Below are 20,967 nucleotides of genomic sequence, written 5' to 3' on the forward strand. Positions count from 1 at the left end.
CAAATGTATCTGATAGCAGTTTGAAGCTTTGGACATTTCATCCAAAATAGCACACTGGTCAGTCCAGAAACTGTCTGGTGACATGTCCAGAGTTTATATTCTGTGAGAATAAAAAGGATTTGGTAAAAAATTGTTATGAAGTACTGTGTGATTAATCAGAGCATCTCATTTGATGCATAATCAGACAGAAAAAATATATAGGATTAGTGCAAATTTGTGTCATTTAAAGACTATATTAGAATATTTTTTACAAATAAATTATTACAAAATAACACATGTAGGTAGAAGAAACATTTTTTTTAAACGTATTAAACCAATGCTTACAGTAGGTTGTTAGATCATGGTAAAATGCTTCCAGTGACAATGCTTATGCCCATTGTCATGGACCTTTAGACAGCCCAGCAGGTTGGGCTGATAAAAATAAATAAATAAACTTTAGAAAAACAAAGCTGGCTTAAAAATAATACGTTTCACTTCAAAATAAATTGTAGAGTTGTGGATGTCTGTCACTTTTTTTGCAGAAAACATCCTGGCACTTCATGTGAAGTAACTCAAGGAGTGTCGAAAACAAGCCGGATGAAATATTTCCGGGCTCTAGCCCCGCCCTAGAATGACGTCAACCATGACAACTATCACCTGAGGAGGATGGAAGAGGAGTAGACGGAGTTAGAAGTTGGAAGTGTGTAGAAGTCTTTAAGTGAGTTGTTACGACTTTGAAAAACCAACATGAGCACTAAGGTAAGTTTGTATTTTCCACTCTAGTGACACAACCCTAAACTCTCGCTACCGTTGGTTTGAGGCAGATATTTATTTTTTTTCTGTTGCCAGTCATTAAATTTGGTTTATCAACGCTGTAGCGTTTTTAATTAGAGGCGGCATGGGTTTAAACGGTGACGGTTGTGTTAAAGCTTATTAACAACGCTTTTAAGTCACAGTGTCGATGTGAAACTAGTCCGTGTTCACAGTGGGTCTATTAGAAATGTCATTTTATGGGTAATAAAAGTTTTAACTGAGCCTTCTCGTGTGTATATGCCAGGGCTTGTCCTCTCCGTCTTTACGCAGGTGTGAAATTCAACAAGTAGGCTCCTCATTCATACCCTCTCCGCTCATAGAAAACATGGAGCTGGGCACAGTTACTGTTATTTCGTTTTATTTCATTTTCTGTTGCTGTTTTGGGGTAGAAAGGCTATTTTAAATTTGGTGTTGGCTTTAAGGGAAAAGCTGATTATTCGTGTGAAGGCACGAGGAAGTTCGAAACGGTTTTCCTGTTTATCGCTGTCTAATTAAATAGTAGTTTAAAACATCTGGGTTTACAGCTCAGCTGTGTGTTCTTTCTTTTCGACTGAAATCAGTGCTCCTCTTAGCACGTGCTTTTTTTATAGGTAGGAGGTGCGTGCGCACTTTTCTTTCAGGTATTTACTACCTGACGTGAAGACATTCAGGGTGTGTTTTCTTTATTTGGCCAAACCTTGCGATGCCATGGCAACAAAGTGTTTTCTTTGCGAGGTTGGCTGTGACGTGTTGTGACTGCGTAGCTGAAGGAAGCTCTCTCCCTCACCTAATGGGCTGAGGCTGGCCAGTTGCCTGGTGTGAGCTAGTGTTGCATCATCGAACGGGATCAGGAAGTGTGAAAAATGTAACTTTATAAACTGTCTTACTGCAGGTTGTCTTTCATTAACTCCTTTTTTTCTGCTTGCATAAATGTCAAAACTCCCTAAGTTCTACATGACTGATTTCGGGTTTACAGTGACACTGAAAATCAGGACTTGGACAGAATTAATTTGATAGGTAGATGGATGTTTACATTACTCAGTTCTATTGATTTTAAGCCTTTTCCCCTCCTCAACCCATCAGATCGAATCGTGGCCAGTGGTTGTAGAATATTAAGACTACGCAGAAAGGCTAGCTGGTTTAATCAGCTGGTTTAGTTAAAGTTGTTGTTCCACAATCGGTGGAAGAAAACTTGAATCAAAACTTGAGGTAAATTTATATTTACCTCAAGTATAATTTCCATATCTTTTAAAACTTATTTCAAAAGGCTATTTCTCCTCTGTAGGTTCAGAAAACATTTTTATTCGGCCTACACCTGCCCTTCAATGACTTGATCTACATATATTTATCAGCAATGTAACTGTAGGGAACTTGGCAGATAGCCAGTTTAATGTTGTCCATATTTAATCTCTAGAATGTCCTGTACGTTTCTCTATACAGTAGATTGTGGTGTTATAGTTTTGAATTCGTCTCGTGTGTGTGTGCCTGCGTGTGTGTGTGTGTGTGTGTGTGTGAGCAGGGTTGCATATTTTTGTCTGACGCATATCAGAGAGGATGAACTTCAAGTCCCCACACTCCTCTTTTTCTCCTTGGAATTGTCTGATCTCAAAGTAAACACAGGCAGGAAGACGGGCGTGGCAGGGGGAAGGATTCTGAGCTAAACCTGGTTAATCAGGGGACAAGGTTCAACGTGTGGGATTTTCTAGAGCCTTATTTGGGTATTTTGTGTTTTTATGTGCAAACAAAGATGAGTCAGTGCAACTGTAACAAGGCTTAAGATTTGAGACAAGAATAAACCTTTTGAACTTGTTGTGTTTTCCAAGGTTTTTTGGACTTCCTTAGCTGTTCTCCAGTTGGTGGTAGCCTACCCACGGCAGGGTGTGAAGACGGGCCGGTCTATTTCTTGCAAAAAATACATAGAATACCCACACAATGGCATCTGCTGCGTGAATTGTGAAGCCGGTAAGTAACAGAGGCTGCCGCTTGAGCAGAGCTAAACGTCCATGGTAGAAATTAATATGGACGTTACTTATGGCTTTCAGGTCAGTATGTGCAAAGCCCCTGCACTGAAACGGGCAAGAAGGGAACGTGTGAGGAGTGTGACTATGGAACGTTCACGGAGCATGCCAACGGACTGAAACAATGCATCAAGTGCACCCAGTGCCCTCCAGGTAATTCCTCCTGACAGTTTGGTGCTATTGATTAAAAGGCCTGTAGAGGAAAATCAATGCCGCGCTCTGAGCATCAGCTCTGACTTAACAAGGCCTGTTTAATGTTGCTTTCAGATCAGGAAATAGTTAGGGTGTGCTCTCACACCCATGATACGTTGTGCCAGTGCAAGCCGGGGAGGTACTGTCATCCAGACGAAGCATGTGAAATATGCAGGAAGTGTTCCAGGTGAGGAGACAAGTGATCTCATTCATCCAGCATTTACTCGGAAACGCTCAGTGATGCTGTTGCTAGGGTCTTTGCCATTCACTAACCTGTTTTTCTGCCAATAAACTAGATGCAACAGTGATGAGGAGGTGGTGAAGAACTGCACATCTACCAGTAACACTGAATGCAAGAAACGGCAGGGCAACTTCAGCCCAGAAGCAGGTAGTTTTCTGTTCAAAATGTTCCCACAGATCAGCGTAGCAAACACAGCAACGCCACCTGGTTTCTCACCTATTAGTAGTCTGACACTGTAGGGCAGGGGTGGGCACGCCTGCTGCTGGACGGCCGGTGTCCTCCAACTTTTAGGTGTATCTCTGCTTCAACACACCTGAGTCAAATAATGAGGTCATTAGCAGAACTCTGGCGAACTTGACTGCACTTGTGAGGTGACTTAGCTGTTGGAGTCAGGTGTGTTGGACCATGGAGACAGCTAGGAGTTGCAGGACACTGGCCCTCCAGGACCAGGAGCGCCCACTCCTGCTGTAGGGAGATTGATTCACACCAAGATGTTTAATTTTTCCTCACAAAAATGTTGCTAATGTTGTGTTTTCCTTCTACCAGCTCCTACTCTGACCACAGGACTGACTGTTTTTTTTGTGGTACTTGTTATTGTTTTGGTCATAATTATCTTGATCTTCTGGGAGAAGAAATGGAGAAGAGAAGGTAGGTTGATTAAATTAGTCTTTTATATATTCAACCCTTGGAAATAATAATATTCACATACATAAATAATAATAGTAAAACAACTGTTCTATTTTGCCCTAGACTATTAGTCTGTTGTTGACCATGTAGCAGCTTGTATAGCTGGTTTATCATAGCTCCAGGTTAATGACTGCAGCAGTCTGACCTTTCTGTGGAGCAGAACCAGGTTTCTCCATGAGTCCGTCCACTCCTGTCATCATATCACACAATCTTCTGAGTCTCCTGAGGCATTTCTTCTCTAGAAAATGTCTGCCATCAGCAGCATCCCAGCACTGCCTTGTTTCACTGTTACACAATGGATTAATGCTCAAATGTTGCACTTGTCATTTAATTCAAAACAATAAGTGACAAGTGTAATGTTTGGATACAACCCGGCTCATAAGATGCCATGTTTATTATCCCACTGCTGCCCAGATGAGTGAAGAGGACCCTGGCTAATAATATTACTATATTATTAGTACTAATAGTAGTATGACTGAGGTCTGAACAGTTCCTCTTTACATTTAGTAGGAAGTGTGAATATGCTGGCCACACCTGATTGAGTCATCACTGACTTCAAACTTGCCACAGAACCTTTTTGTCTTTTAATCCCACAGTGTGCGTTTTATTTTCAGAGCAGCAAAGACAAGTTCTTTTTCATAAATTATTAGGCATATTGCTTCCTTGGAATATAACACCCCAAGTGAAAACAGTTCTGTTTACGCCTTCTAGACTGGGTGTGAGCTTTTTAAGGTTTCCTTAATGACTGTAGGAAACATCTGTGGTATCTGAGAGTTTGGATGAGCCACACCGAGTCACCCAGCATGGCCGTCCCTGCTACCACTGACAAAAACCGTCTGCCTCTTTAACTTGATGAGCCAAGTAAACCTCATCAAGATCAAGCAGCTACAGATAACTACCGTAATCAATTTTCAATCAGACATGCCCTCATGTAAACAAACTGATACAGTAGAAATTAGTTGTTTACTCTGAGAATCTCTTTGGTTTCTTTACGTCACAAGCCTCACTAACATCAAGATGGTTATACTGAACTAGAATGGATGAGTGGTGGTGTTTTCATGCTAACGATGTCGGTGCCATGGCAACTCGCACACTTTATACTTTTGGCTTATACAACATAGATGTACAGTAATCCCACAGAACAAACATATTTTGGTCATCAGCTGATCCTCTTTTGAAAGATGGCTGCTGGTTTTTCTCAGAACATTTTCCTGTTCAGGTTCCATCACTACAATAGGGTTGTTTCCTTACACTAATATCTGTTCTCTCTCCTCAGATTCCAACAATTTCAACCAGGTGAGTCGCTTTGATTCGGTCTCAAAATATTGACTAAACAATATTTCCTGAAACTGACAAATTTCAAGTCCATATTTGAATATGCTTCCCCCTCAGTGTCTCCAGGGTTGTATTTCAGTGAGAAAGCCACACAGCACCAGTCCAAGCACATATGCAAACATGTATCCTCAAAGAAAGGAGGAGATAATAAATCTGTGTGAAAGCAATTCCAGCTCTGCCAGGAGCTCTCAGCACAACCTAACTGACCCTGCTGAAACGCTCCCCTGTGAAGATCCCAACAGGAGGGTGAGATTAACCGCTCCTCTTCACCTCTTCTTCACCCAGCCTTCTCACTCCGATGTTGGGGTTCTCAGCTCTGCTTCCGCTTTCCTACAAAACAAACCTCAACTGTCTGCTTCCCAAAACCTGTCGCTTTCTTTACTTTCAGCCACTTATACCTAAAATATATGCATCAAATATTATTTATGTTTTAGGAATTTAATGCCTCACACACAAAATTATCCAACATAAATAATGACTTTTTCAGTAGAAACATGCCATGGACCAACTGGAGGGAAAAGTCTCACCATCTGTTGGCCAAGCATAAAACAAATTAAGCAAATCAAGAGAAGTCCACATTTCAGAAATGTTTTTTTTTTTTTAAATTGGTCCAATTTTTTATTTATTTTTTTATCTTTTAGGCTCAGGCAGCTTTTGTTTGAGAGTGGCTAAACAGGAAAGAAGGTAATTAGTTCATATTGTGGCACAAGAAATCTGACTTTAGTTTCATGTGCTCACAGCATACAGATATGAAATATAAATGTATAAATTTTACAGAAAATTAAATAAGATGGCTTATTAACCTCTGGCAAATAGTTATATTCATAACCTATCCAAAATAACTATCTTAGTTAAAAAAAACAAACAAACATAGTTTCAGGATTAATGAGCTTCAGCTGGTAAAATAGTGACCAACCTTTTTTATTGCCTTTTAATTTTCCATTAGTCAGCCTTTGATCCATTCCTTGTAAAAACCTTTGAGAGTGTTTCTGAAGCGGGAAGGAAACATGTTCAGTCTCTACCAAATGTCCGCTGTCCTGTTTGTCCTCATACCATCTTCTAGCAGTGGACAGCAGGGACATATGGGTTAAACATGAGGGAAAATGTTTGGTATGTTAATGAACACATCACTTATTGTAGAGCTGTTAATGTTGTTGACCTCCCCTTTTCCTCTCCCTTCTTCTCCTTTCTTATTTAGCATTCTTAATGTTTTGCCTGATGAAATAACAGTTTAACGAAGAAACTAAATCAACCTATTGGGACAAATCCATGTGAAAATTTAGTCGTTTAAGCTGTAGATCCACATGGACTTAGCATCCTTGGAGACCAGAAACAATCTTTTTTTCTTTTAAAGATTTTTTTGTCGCTAGTGGCTTTTATTCAACAGTAATCTGACAGGAAGGGGACAAAGATATGCAGCAAAAGAACCAAGGACAGAAACTCAAAACAACTGCGTCAAGGTATATGGGACGCCCGGTCTAGGTACTGCGTCACGCAACAATCATTTATGAAACAGATGGATTAAAAAAACATTTTGCAATGCGAACCGTCTTTTTTCTTCTTCTTTTTAGATGACTTTGACGCTTCATCTCTCTCTCTCTCTAGCCAACATGTGCCTCACTCACATTAACAAACATGATGCCTTTCTGTGTTGTTCTGTGGCAGTGTTACAGTGCCACCGATTGGCTTGGCATACCTACTACACCATTTCCTGTGATGCTGCATCCTGTTGAAACTCATATTTTGTTTGAATCATTTCCAAGAATACACAGTGCTAGTAGATGGTAATAAATGAATAACATTTTGGAGCCCTAATCTGTGCTGTTTCCATCTTGTTCATTTACCATAGTGAGCATTTTTCATAAATCTGTTCTAGCTAAGGTCAGTTATCTAGATCCCCTTTTTACACTACTGTAGCTCACAGCCTGAGCTCCTGTCTGCTCCACCCGGCCTCCAGCTGGCTTGTGCTGCGGCACAACCTCAGAGTCTGATTTGTTCTTTTTTTCCAGCAGACCTCACAGGACATAGTTACTTATTAATGATAGAATATCAAATCTGGTCTCTCACATAAATAAAAACCTATGCTTTTAATAAATCAGTTTGGTACATTAACCTGTTTCCTCTGTGTGTTTTAGGAAGAAGAGCCATTCCCCACCCTCATTCCTAAGAATGGTAAATCTATTCTTTTCATGTTTATATATATTCACACGCCTATAACTTGTCACATATGATGTTGCAATCAAAAATGCAATATAGCTTATTGGGATTTTTTGAAGTTGGAACTAAACAAATTATTGTTTCAAGTGGAAGAGGAAAACAAATAATCTCAGAAAACGGTATCTTGCATGTATGCAGCTTCCTTTACTCTGATACAATAAATAATCTTTCAAATGAAAAGATACTAGCTTTTGTTAAAACCTTTCTGGTTCATGATCACTGTCAAATACAGCTTAATACTGTTAAATAGCAATTGGATGTTGTTCAGACTCTAACTGCTAGATGATAGCAAAGTGCTTCTAGTATGATCCTTGGAATGTGCAGAAAATGCATCAACAGGCTCTTTGGCTGCATTATGACTAGAAGCATTTGGAAACAAAACAAAACAGGGCTTTTCTTTCTGCCTTATAATGCAATGTTGGCCTCTCACATAGTACCTTTGTTTCTAGGTGTTGAATCTCTCTTGGCCTGCTTTGAATTCTTTGAAGAGCTGAACGTGGACTTCCACCACAGGTTCTTCCGTAAGCTAAGCGTAGAAAATAACGAGATCAGAAGCAAAGATCATCTTTCTTATGAAGACCGGATCCATTATCTGCTGTCTTACTGGGTGGAGAAGAAGGGGAAAGAAGCCAATCTAAACCACCTGCTGAGAGCTTTACTGGACTTGAACCAGAGACGAACAGCAGAGGAAATCATGAACAAAGCTATTGAGAAGGGTTATTTTGAATTTGAGAGTTCGTCTATGGGAGACGATTAAAGGAGGATATTAAGTGTTTTTCATTTTATAGTACAGTGAACAATGTTACTGTGAGTTGTGAAAATGCTGTGAATACCAAATATGTCTTCTAAGAAATTTGACTTTGCATCACAGCCGCATCTTGAAACTGGTGCCTGTCTCTTTAAGAAGCTCCTATCCTCTCAGTCTTCAGAATATTGTCTCTGATTCCGTTTACTGCTCCCTCAGCAGAGTGCAATACCACCAGATGTTGCTAATTGCTGCTGCCACTAGTCTGGTGGAGCTGTACTCTGCCTGGAAATTAACTGTAGGAACTTCTGTCTCTCTGATGATGTTTTTATATCTGTATATTTATGTTATTGAGAATCCAGACCGAACAGAATGTTGTGTTCAGGGTGGTCAATGTTACCGTTTTTTTATTCCTCATGTACATTTTTATATTACATGGTGAATGAGGATTTAAAGTGTTCCATGAACATTTATTGAAATGTGTCTGATTTCATGTATTTATGCACTGAAAACAGGTTTAATTTATTATATCATCCTTTTTCATCCCTGTTTTGTATTAAATGTTTCCCCAATCATGAGATGCTTTTGCTAGGCTCGGAATTAATTTATATTTTGAGATATAATTTATTATCCTCAGGGGTTCTTAATAATAGCAAAACATTATAGAAGATCAATTCTGATTTTGTTCTGTTTGACATTTGATTGGAGTTTGCTGAAGTTTAATGTACATATTTTTTATCCACATTTTCTATGAAGTAATGTTCTGTTTGTCAGCTGGTTCTGATCAGATGTCTGCTTCAGTCCATTGTTTGAATGTTTTACGTTCATGTTTCAGTTTTGGTAACTTGCTGTTCAGCTCATTGTGATATTAAGATGAAAGAAACAAAAATCACCTTTCCTCTTTGTCATATTCTGCATTCACACCACACATGTTTAGGCCACTTTAATCCAACTCTTGTTTGTTTACCTAGACTGAAAAAGTGACTTCTCCTTAATATTAACTTACAAAAATATTAGTTCCACTGGCAGATATTTTAGTACATTTGAAATAAGACAAAGTATATATTTCAGCTTGTTTTAAGTCAATATATATTGTATAATTTTTATATATATGTAAAAAAGCAATAGTTCTACTGGCAGAATATTTCACTTACAAAACATTTTTCCTGTTAGAAGTGGATCTACCAGTTGAACTACTTTTTTAATCAATATTTTTGGAATTATTGACTTAAAGCAAGTTCTTATCTTGCTGAAAAGTTACTCATGATGTGTTGTCCATTTAAGTGTACTAAGATATTTGCACCAGAAACTAAATACTAAGACTGTTTATTTTAAGTGCAGTAATGATTTTAGCTTCTGTCACTAGATTAGGGTATTTGTTCTTTTTTTCTTTTTTTTTTTTGGTCATATTTCATTCCATAAAAAAGAGCCATCCTTTACTTACAACATATTTTCATCTTTAAATCATAAAGATGAAAATATGACTGCCTTTATACAGAGGCAGTCATGTTACAGTCATAGCTCTAAACGAGTTTTATTTTTGCTGGCTAGCGAGGAAAAATGGCTCTTTGGGTTGTAAATGTTCCAGACCCCGCTAGTCCTTTGATAAATTCATGAATACTGAACAGAATTATAAGTGACACCGGCCACATGCAGAGCGTTTCCTCGTTATGTGACCTTCAGATGACCCTCCACTGCTGCACGTGCATCGTGGAGTTCGACATTGTCCATCCTCCACCCCGACGGCAGCAGGCAGTGACTTAGCAGGTGGACCTGTAGGGACCTGTAGGGACCTGAAGAGCCCGCAGAGCTCTTTCTGTAGAAAAAAAAAACTCAAGCTAAGACTGGAAGCTATTGCGGCCCTTTTGTCTGTAGGGAGGGCCTGGCGTCAACCTGCTTTAACCTGTCATAAATGCTACATCCGTGTATTAATCTGGCCTCACGAGCTGCTCCGACTCGGTTTCACTCGCCAATAATGTCGGCAGCCCGCTGCCTCATTTTGCCCTTCATTCTTTATTCGGCGGGCTGGGCGGCGAGCTGCGCTTGCTGTTCATTTACTCTGAAGACAAGTGTCTTTTTCTAACATTACCATAATGAATGCTGATGGCCTCTCCGTGTCCGTCATTTCATAGCGCAGCCCTACGGTGCGCACTCCTGGTCTTTAATAGAGGTGTCACAGTATCCTTCTGTTAAATGATCCCTCCGCTGTAACAAATCAGCCTTCTGACTCTCATTCATCAAACTAATGTTGTCTGAGAATATTATTAAGCGTTCCGTCGCAGCTGTCCGCCGCAGCAGCCAAATTACCGCTCAAGAAAGGTGATTTGGTTCGCTTGTAATAAGGGTGTAGAGCGTGGCTGCACAGGGCCCATATTATACTTCATTACATCAAATATAAATGTGCTTGACATTGAATATTAAGGCTATATATTGCTGTGGCGGAGTCACGCTGATGCCATAAGCAGTTCTTTTCAGTTTTTAAAAAGAATCTCCTTATTCCCGGTTTTGCATGCGCTGGAGATTATCAAGAAAACTATTTTCTTGTGTTTATTCTAAAATAGTGTAATTCCAAGTAGAACAACTTTGCTATTTTCCTTGGTGGGAGTGCCATGGTGGATTCCTCTGGATCAAGTTTTTCTTCTTTTTCAGTGTTTAAACTACAGTACCTACAAAAAAAGCAAAAAGTAGTGAGACAGGGAGTGCAGGCCAGAAAGTCTGTGGTGATCTATCCATCTATCCATCCATGAGGGGTGTGCGATTTCATATTTAGGAAAAGTCCACAATTAAAAACTTTTTATCTATAAATCAATAGACAGGTCTATTGAAAAATATCATCCATATTTCTATCCCATATTTGTATGGCATTAAAAAGATCTGGCAGTTTTGTTTTTTCCACTAAAAGCTCTGGTTTGTACAGTAAATGCCACGTGGGTGAAATTTTATGGATGATACTCTGAGACTTAGCTCTTTTTTATGTCGAAGGTAGCCAGTGTTTCAATCATATTTAGCTCTGTAACTCTTACTTTCAATAAGAAGAGTTTGAAACAGGAGGGAGGGGCTGAGCGTTACCACTAGCCGGCAGCTCCGTATGGGAGCCAAAAGCAGAGGGGCTTTTATAGAGCAGCTGGCAGTAAAAATAAATAAATAAATAAAGTATGCCTTTATTTCTTACCTTCTTCAATGTAGAGCATCGAACCATGAATTAAAATGTGAATATTTTTCTAAATCCAAATCAAATTAACCCCCCCTCCAAAAAAAAAATAAATAAATAAAATAAAATAAAAATTGCTCTTAAGAAATTTTCAGATTTATGCCCCCCCCCCTCATTCACAATATTAAAACCCTCAAAACGACTCCTTCCCCCTCGTCTCAGCTGTCTGCATCTTCATGGATCTGAGGGCAAAAACCCAAAACCCTGGGAGTGTGAACAAAGGAGCCAATCGGACCTCTGGGATTGAATCAAGGGTGCAGACTGCAGTTGGTTCCTTTGATGAAATCACTCTCAAGTTGTTTCCTGTGGCTACAAGACAAAAGCAGTGACATATCAGGGCACCGTTACTGCTGTGCTACACACACACACCCACACACCTGCACAAACCAGTTTCAAATTCCATTTTCCTAACTATTATGCCTGCATGCATGCATCAAGAATAAATTCGATTTGCTCTTGATTACCTCTCACAGTTCTCCCCACACCAGGAGAAATGTGGTTTTATCTGAAGTGTTGCTGGGTACTTCTGAGCGATGCTGCATGAATAGCAGCTGATTGTGATGGAGGCGGCCATGATCACTCCATTCAGGCTAAGGAAGACAGGGATAAAACATCTGTTGATCAGTGATGAAGAGGAGGTAAAGAGGTTGCACTATTCCATTTTTAGCCTCAGGGCTCTTCTGCAAAACTTGAGGAATAACTAAATTAAAATAGGACTCTAAAACATGGAGCTTTAAGAGGTTGAATAATATTACTCTCTGTCCCCAGAAAAAGGAACCGATGTCTCTGGTGCAGGCCGAGTTTGTTAGACTGATGTGAAACCCTGCTGGGGATAAATAGTGGAATGTAGAAGGTAGCTGTGACAAAATTCATGATGATTTTCTAGGGGTGAAAGGAAGTTGGCAGATGCTTGATTTGCAGAATCAGCCTTCTGCTTACTGACAACAGATCAACATCCCAGATTCAGGCCTCCACTTTGTGCTCTGCTTCAGGACTGAATTTATCCCACAACTCTATAAGTCTGGTGTCGCTTTCAGCGGGGTTCTGAGAGGAGTGGAGTTTTGAGAACTGGGCCGCTGCATTACAAAAGCACAGAGTCTTACTAAGCATATATGGTCTAGTTCAGGGGTGGGCAACTCCAGGTCTCGAGGGCCGGTCTCCTGCAACTTTTAGATGTATCTCTACTTCAACATATCTGAGTCAAATAATGAGATCATTAGCAGAACTCTGGAGAACCTGACTGCACTTGGGAGGTGATTCAGCTGTTGGATTCAAGTGTGTTGGACCAGGGAGACATCTAAGAGTTGCAGGACACCGGCCCTCCAGGACCAGGAGTGCCCATCCCTGGTCTAGTTTCTAGTACAAATATGGTACCCTTGAAATAAGACAAAACTAAGTTACAAGTGACACTTCAGTAAGACAAAGGAGCTTGTTTTAAGTCAATAATATCATTGAGTCAATAACCCAATAGAGTCAATAATATTGATGAAAAGGTGTCAGTTTATTTGATATATTATTTTACTAGTAGGAAAAATGTCTTTTTATAAGTGAAATAATCTGCCTGTGGAACTAGTACTGTGCTCTAAACCAGAAATACAGCTGGATGTCATTCACAGAGATGTTACAGGAAATATCAGAAAAGGAAGGATAATGCCAGGAAGTGGAATAATATAAAAGAAAAATAATAGGCAGCCCAGAAGCCTTGTGGAACCTCACAAGTTCAGGGGGTAGCATCAGAGGAGAACCTCTCTGTCTTTACACAGTATGTCCTGTGAATCAGGTGTGGACATTGAGCCAGTCCAATGCTGATCCTTCTGCCTTAAAACAGGATTGTGCTGGACCTCTGTACAATCTGGCAGAGTTTAAGCTATTTTGTTAAACGAAAATCACTTCTCCGAAGAGCCACAGGTATTGTTTGATTAACTTATATTTTTTTCCAATTGTTGTTGTTTTATCAACTTTACATTTATTCATATTTTATTTAACATTTACCCCGTAACGCACTTTGGCCGGCCATGGTTGATGTGGTAATATCTTTGACTTTAGTATTAGACAGTTACATAACATCACCTCCAGGTGGAGCTGAAAGGAAACAGAGAAATGTTGACTGACTTCCGTTCACAGAGATCCCAGCGCAGCAGCGTTGGAAGGATAAACTCACTCAACATGTTCAACTGCCTTCTTTTCTATTGCTTTATAATAACACTAGTTTCTGATGGTCCACTGTTTGATTTATTTACATAATGAATAATTTTAATTTGGACAATGCAGACTGGAGGGCTGCAGCTCAAGCCTTGAATTTCACAAATAAACTCAAGTTTAGATAAACAAAAGTGTGCAGCAGGTCAGGTTGTCCGACCAGCCTATGACAGATAAAACCACATTTCCCACAGTGCCTTGCGCTGGGAATACGGAAACGGGAAAGGTGAGGGATTCTTTTTTCCCCTGAAATGAAAGTAGTCCACCTGTTTCTTTCACACCTGGACTTAATTCTTCACCCCTTTTGATTGTGAGCTGGCCAATTTGTCTATAAATGATACACAGTGAAACGGTTTTAAGGTTAGTCTTTTATTAACTTTAATTTGGAAAACTGGAAAATTTGAGGTCGCCTCGCGCCTGGTACGTCGATAAGACGACGCGCAGCCAGAGGTTAAATATTAACACAAATTTTCCATTTAAGCGCCTGTCTGTGTGTTTTCTGTTTGGAAGCTTTTTAGCAAGAGTTCATTCCTAGAATTTCTAGAGGTATTATTTTTCGACTAATAATTTTATTATAATAAAGTGGAGTGGTTTCTGTGTTTCTAAAAACACGGTGCACTTTTCTCATTATCTTTCCATCTGTACCGCCACCTGACTCGCTCCGCGAGGGCAGACGATGGAGCGCAGTGGTACTCCATCTCCCGACTGCCCCGGCTCGTTCCCCACCGTCTTTGAACGTTTCCCCCTCGTCGGCCTCAGCACAGAGGTTGAAAACGAAACTCCGACGCAGAAAAACGAAACGATCCCGACTGGCTATGTGAGTGTCTGAGCATACTCAGGGCGGGGAGGGACTACAGTAACTCCTACATAATGTGGCGCTAAGTTCGCGGATGGTACAGTAGTGTGGCGTGTTCGCACTGCTATCAGACAACCCAGTGGCTGTTGTCGAGGTAAGGTTATCCCTCTGACTCTTGGCTCTAATGGAGGAACTGGATTGTTTACCACAACCTGGGAGGGGACTACTTGTTGAGGATTTCTGAAATATCTGTACTTGATTCTGAATAACAGCTTCAAACTTATTTGATCTTTTTTTTTAACTGCTGCAAACTCAGAAAAGTGAGGTAAAATGTGATTCTCTGCTCTGCCTTTCAGATGAGGTCCACTGTGACGTTCTACCTGTGCTACCTGCTGTGCTTGGCTCTGGGGCTGGCCTGCGTGGTGTGTGTGTGTGTGTGGAACAGCCGGTGGAGGGGCGGCTTTGCCTGGGACGGCTCCGGCCTCCAGTTCAACTGGCACCCGGTGCTGATGGTGACGGGTCTGGTGGTTCTGTATGGCTACGGTAGGTGAGCTTCACAGCTTTGGATTGTGCAGAGTTTCATTTCTCTGTCTCACTTCTGTTTCTTCTTTTGATGCTGTAGGTGTATTTGAGTAGTCAGTACGCTTATGGATTTTGTATGGGGATACTGCGTCATGTGAATGTCAGGTGTTATGTGGTACAACTCATTGGTTAAAACTCCTCGGTGATGGTGATCCCCACAAATGCAGAACCTGTACCATCCATCCTGTTTTACAGTGTGGGTTGATGATCTTTCTTATTATGGAGCAATGTGATCAGCCACTCAGGTAATATTAACACTAGGAAGTTAGCACTTCTGCTAGCGTTGACCTTTATAGAGTGTTAACACTTACACACAGGCATTATGCTGATATAAAGTTAGTTTTACACTCTCATGCTGGTTAAATATAAACCTACAGTTAATCTCGTTTTATTTCTACGTTATGACAGGAACTCCTCTCTCAGATTTTTAGCAGAGGTTAAGGTCTAGTAAACTTCTTGCAGCCAGTGACAGATGTGCTGCGTTTGACCACTTCTGCAGTTATGTTGAATATTTTGCTTCTTGAACAAAATCCCTAGTAGTGGAAAACAACTTCTAAAACTGTTGGTCCTGAAGAAGGAGCTTTGAAGAACACAATTGGAAATTGCGTGGCAGCAAATCTTTTTGCTACGAAACTTGGTGGCGTCATTTTGGTACAAAAATGCCACTGTTAGCCATATTAAACTGTACCTTTTGTTTTCCTTTTTTACTTTGAAAACTACTTCTTTGACAGGAGGAGGAAGTGTGTAAGGATCCAATTTTGCTAGGTTTCAGTTCCTGTTTTGTGGATGATTCAAAGCTATGTTTTAACTGGGTTTCCAAGTAAACTATTAGTCTGGAAATGGTCAGGTAAAATGGACTACGCCAAAGCAGAATAGAACTGACCGAGGAAAAGATCTTTGGTCCAAAAGATGGCTTAAGAAAGACTGGAGAGCCTGCAGTCTCCAGGTTCTCCAAAGACTTGGGCTTTCCAGGGGAAGCAGAGAAGGACTGAGGGCTTTAATACCAGAGATGGATGATGTTAACATTTTCCTTAGCATCATGATGGCCGTGACATCAAATACAGATTCAGTGAGTGTAGCTGGTTGTTATCTGTGGAAGAAGGCTGGTGGGATTATTTGATTGATGACAATAGTTGGTACAATTTAGCTCAAAGCGAATCATGTGGGTAACACCAGTAGGGAGCAGGAAGTACGCTTACAGGTCAATTCAACCATAAAGCCAGGGGAACTAATCTCTTGTTCCTGTTGAATGCATCTTAATTTCCTCAAAATGCTAAAGCCATTGTTTCATCTTAAAAAAATATTTGACTTAAAGTTAAAGTTATGCTTGGACTGACGGGATCATTGGAATATAGTTAAGGTTAGAATTATTAGCTCCCCAATGAAATCACACAAAACTCTTCATATTTCCATAGAAAGCTGTTCATATGTGTATTGCTACCAAAAGAACAAAATCATTATGTCCACAGAGTTTGATCAGTAGATTGTATTCATGTTCCAAATTTAAATAAGATATCTACATTTCATATTTTACACTATTTAACCTCCTGAGATTTAATAATGAGTGGTCTTACAATGCCTCTTTCTGTATAATGTATGCTTAATTATTATATGACTTATTTTTGAGAATTGTCTTTATTAATCACCAACTACAATGCTGTCAGTTAATCCAAAATGTTGATAAACCTCAAACATGTATGTTTAAGGAAGTAAAAGTGAGGTTTTGGTTTTCTTGGGGGAATACCTATATTTACCCCTTCTTGGAGTCGCTGCATCTTAAGCACACGATTGTACATGAAGTGAAAAGTACATGTGAAACAGCAGCTGCTGAATCTGTAACCCACTCAGCTTCTCTTGAGTGAAATCAGATTTTTTCTTGTCTGACTGATTCTTGCCTGCAGCGCTTAACGACTCCTGTGTGTTGACTTACTGTTAGAGTAACCTTATTTAAACAGTAAGCTGTGGCTTTTTGTCCACACACACTACCTTCCTCTGTGTCAGTTATAGATTGGCCATTTGTTTAGTCTCTGACTGAGTTCGGAGCATGACCTCACCATTTACCTACAGAAGCTGGATCAGCGTTGCTGTGGTCAGTCAGCTCGGTCCGAACAAAATGGTCCCCTGGCTGTTTTTACTCAAGTCAGCCGAATTGATTTGAAGTGCGACTCTTCTGTCAGACACACAGGGAACACATGACTAGGTCTGTAACGATAACTAATTTTGCTGAACAGTAATTTTTCAGAGTAATTGCTGTAAATGGTATTTTTGAGACTATTTTTAAGTAATTGACGAGATAGTGCAATTTTGCCCAGTAAACTTTATTATTGTGAAGTACATTTAACACTGGAACTGGAAGACTTTTTAAATATCCAAAGATCAAACAACCAAAAATAACCAATAAAATGGTAATAAATAAACACACACATAGGAAACAATGATTAAAATAGATTGTGTCTCTGTAAACAAAACTACCATTCATAAAATATTAAAATACAATAGGTCTGTGTGTGGACTAATTGAGTTATTTTGAAAAAAAACCTATCAATTAATAATAAGAATGGAAATTGAATTCATTTTAATTTATAATGTGGTTAATTGCTCATCGTGACCGACTTGGACATGACCAACCAAGCTCAGGAGTTTGGAAGAAAAGGGAAGATAAAGATTTTCTGCTGTCTATTTCATGCCAGTAAACTGTCACAAAGTCTCATCTATTGGTATGCAGACGGAGAAAAAAGGAATGAAAGCATTCATACTGTTTGTACATTTCAGTCTGAATAAAAATGTCCAGGTTTCCAGCAACAGCTTTTTACATAAACAGGATGAAGTTTCTTCCAGAAAAGGTGACCCAGATGGTGAACGGGTTAGGAAAGTCCACCAGCTGCCCACCTGGTTTCAGGGTTAAACTATTAAAAGTTGACAGAAAATATGACTAGATGTTGTTAAATTGTTTGTTTTTTTGTATATTTTAAATGTGGTGTGACTCTACATGCTTCGACTGCTTGTCTCTTTGCCTCTGTCACGCCGGTGCTTTCCCACTGTGAGACAATACAGGAAATCACTTTTCTACCTGATAAACTACGATCACACACACAGCGCTGCTGGAACACGTATTGAGAATGCATAAGATAAACGCACACGTTATTCTTTGTTCACAAAGGGTATGATCCTTACTAAAAGTTATGGCTGTGTTTTGTTTTTGTTCCTTGTGCTGTCTCCAGGAGCCGTGGTGTACCGCGTGCCGCTGACCTGGGGTCAGAACAAACTCCCCTGGAAGCTGCTGCATGCCGCTCTGATGCTGGGCTCCCTGATCATGTCCATCTTGGGACTCTGTGCCGTCTTCGATGTCCACAACGCCAACAACACCCCCAACCTGTACTCATTACACAGCTGGATTGGAATCACAGCCGTAACTCTTTTTGCACTGCAGGTACCTGGCTTCAAACGGGACAAAATATATCTTGTCGTTTTCATTAGTGTCAATGTATTTTTTCTTTTCGTCTTTTCTGACCCACCGTTGGGCAGTGGGGTGTGGGGTTCGCAGGCTTCCTCTTGCCCTGCTCTCCCGTATTGCTCCGTAAACTCCTGAAACCCGTCCATGTGTGGCTGGGCGGCAGCATCCTGCTGCTCACCACCGCCGCCTGCATCTCAGGCATCAACGAGAAACTCTTCTTTGTCCTGTGAGTTCTCCTTGTGTTGCTTTTAAAACTGTATCTTTAACATAACATCATGATGCTCAGTCTTAACATCTGCTTCTTTCCACAGAAAAGGCAACGTCACGTACTCCAGGCTTCCACCTGAGGGTGTGTTAGGAAACTCATTAGGGGCTTTAGTCGTAGCCTTTGGCCTGGTCGTCCTCAAGATTCTATCCAACATCCAATGGCAGAGACCAGACTCCAGACCTGGGGAAATAGCTTACACGGTGGGTGTGTGAGAGAAAAATAGCCAATTTGATTCAGTTGAATTATAGTGTCCTTAAAGCTGCAATATGCAACTTTTATAAACTATGTTTTTTAAAATATTTGTTAAAACTGTTACCATGTTGTGACTGAGAGATAATCTCTGAAAAGTTCACTCTTCAGCTCCTCCTCCCTGAGCTTCTATTGCTGTCTGGTTGTTTTTCTCCAGGAGCCGTGCTTTTCTCCAATCAGAGTCAGGAGGAGTGGCTTAGGGTTGTTAATTATCATGTGCTAATGACAGAGAAACATTTTACCATTACAGGAAAACATTTAATCCGCCATCATCGTGGTCATGCTCAATAGCCTGAGCATTCACTACAGGCTCTGCTAGCTGCAGTGTAGCAGAGAGTGAGGGGAGAAGGTAGAGAGTGAGGATGAGCAGCGCTACAGGAGGCAGAGGGTGATTGACGGCACCAAGACCCGCTCTGATTGGTTGTTTCTAGGAAGCACTGGGAGAAGATGGAGGAACTGATATTTTTCTACAGATTATATCTCATACCATACTGTCATGACATAGCAATAGTTTCAACAAATATGTAAGAAAAAAATGATCAAAGTTGCATATTGCAGCTTTAAGTTTTATTTGATATTGTGAAATATATATTTAGCAAAAGTGGGAACCCAGACATATGCATATTTAACATAATTCAAATAAATGATAAAATATTAACACTGATGTATTTTATCTTCCAGCCACTTCAAGACGAAAATGACTAAAAGTTGAGGAACTGCAACCAGTTCACTGCTAAATCAATGCAGTCAAAACAGATTTGGTTTCCTGATGATGCTTAAAGTTGAAAAATAATCACCTTGTTATCAATGTAAATATATATTATATTTAAGATTGCTTTTTCACCCAAATAAAACTATTTCATCTGATTTCTTTCTTAGATTAATCTGTCCCATTATACACTGCAGCCCTGCCCTAACATCCTATAGAAATGACTTCTCTCCATGCCTTTTGTAATCAATCAAGTTTATTTATGTGGAACATTTCAGCAACAATGCAGTTCAGAGAGCTTTACATCATAAAAACACAGAAAGACAAAATCATTAAAAAACATACTGGTTTTCTCAATTGTTGACTGTATCAAACATATTTTGATGAGTGTCATCACCAAAATCATCAATACACATCAAATATGTTGGTTAATATTCCATTTATTATGGTTTAAGAGCAACTCTGAACAGAAGGGCTTATAATCTTGATTTAAGTTATTTCCATAAGTACACTACATGTACTTAGGTTGTGAATATAAACACAAATATAGGCATACGAGTATATATTGTCACAGTTATTAATGGGGCCCAAGTCTTTAGCAATTTTCACTACTAAGCCACTAAAGACATCCTTACTGATAATCAAATTAGTCCACTTAAATTTCCTCAGATTAGACGGATACAGTTTATTTTTTTATTATTATCCACGACTGATTCTGACTTTGTGCCACTGTGAGATTATTTTGCAGTAGGGAAAAAATTCAGCTTTTAACATTGGCAAGAGAAACATTTGTCAAGAGTGTCAAGAAGAAAGCCTTAGTTGAAATAAAGTCATGAGAAGTTCTGTTTGCAAGCCGAGCAGGGAACACGGTAAACGTGTGGACCAAGGTTCATGTGCTCGAATAGGCCCAAACCTTTTAGTGTGTCTCTGAGGCTGAGTCTACCCCGACTATCTTCCCTAGAGGTCACGTAGTGGGGTTCTTCTTCCAACAGAACGATGACCCCACCCAGAGCTACAAACGGGTTTAAAGGGTTTGAATGGAGGGTGATGGGCGACTAGCAGTGCTTGAAAGTGAAAGTGGTGGAACACATGACCCGAGAGGAAGCCACAAAGACTACCTTCTCTCTAAAAGGATCCCAGGTGCATTAGTCACATGATGGCAAAAAAAGGAAAAACCTCCACATATCGATAAAATAGTTCTCTGACCTCTTTGTCCATCAAACAAGCTCCAATTTGATGATATTTCACTACCAGAAGCAGCATATTGAGCGGCCTGATGTGTGCTGTGAGAAG

General features: G+C 40.0%; 2 protein-coding genes across 9 annotated transcripts; both read left to right on the forward strand.

Moving 5' to 3' along the window:
• The first annotated feature begins 579 nt into the window (after window positions 1-579).
• On the forward strand, window positions 580-9,098 carry hdr (hematopoietic death receptor). Its single transcript, XM_044109692.1, has 10 exons — window positions 580-738; window positions 2,595-2,733; window positions 2,814-2,942; window positions 3,057-3,168; window positions 3,278-3,369; window positions 3,769-3,870; window positions 5,186-5,205; window positions 5,302-5,490; window positions 7,380-7,416; window positions 7,911-9,098. Exons 1-10 carry the CDS (start codon window positions 727-729, stop codon window positions 8,216-8,218), a joined length of 1,140 nt encoding a protein of 379 aa, XP_043965627.1. The 5' UTR covers window positions 580-726; the 3' UTR covers window positions 8,219-9,098.
• Window positions 9,099-13,309: 4,211 nt separating this feature from the next.
• On the forward strand, window positions 13,310-20,192 carry LOC122827937 (lysosomal membrane ascorbate-dependent ferrireductase CYB561A3). 8 transcript variants are annotated; one of them, XM_044111066.1, is made up of 8 exons: window positions 13,890-13,976; window positions 14,127-14,162; window positions 14,290-14,433; window positions 14,769-14,955; window positions 18,216-18,424; window positions 18,520-18,674; window positions 18,760-18,916; window positions 19,647-20,192. In XM_044111066.1, the coding sequence occupies exons 3-8, from the start codon at window positions 14,293-14,295 to the stop codon at window positions 19,668-19,670; spliced, it is 873 nt and encodes a 290-aa protein (XP_043967001.1). In that variant the 5' UTR covers window positions 13,890-13,976; window positions 14,127-14,162; window positions 14,290-14,292; the 3' UTR covers window positions 19,671-20,192. The 8 variants fall into 8 exon arrangements, with proteins under 8 accessions (XP_043967005.1, XP_043966999.1, XP_043967002.1 ...); XM_044111070.1 differs by lacking the exons at window positions 13,890-13,976; window positions 14,127-14,162 and adding an exon at window positions 13,310-13,325; XM_044111064.1 differs by lacking the exons at window positions 13,890-13,976; window positions 14,127-14,162 and adding an exon at window positions 13,759-13,842.
• Window positions 20,193-20,967: the final 775 nt, after the last annotated feature.

The sequence above is a fragment of the Gambusia affinis genome, linkage group LG03 (genome assembly GCF_019740435.1).
Source record: "Gambusia affinis linkage group LG03, SWU_Gaff_1.0, whole genome shotgun sequence".
NCBI classification, from domain to species: domain Eukaryota; kingdom Metazoa; phylum Chordata; class Actinopteri; order Cyprinodontiformes; family Poeciliidae; genus Gambusia; species Gambusia affinis.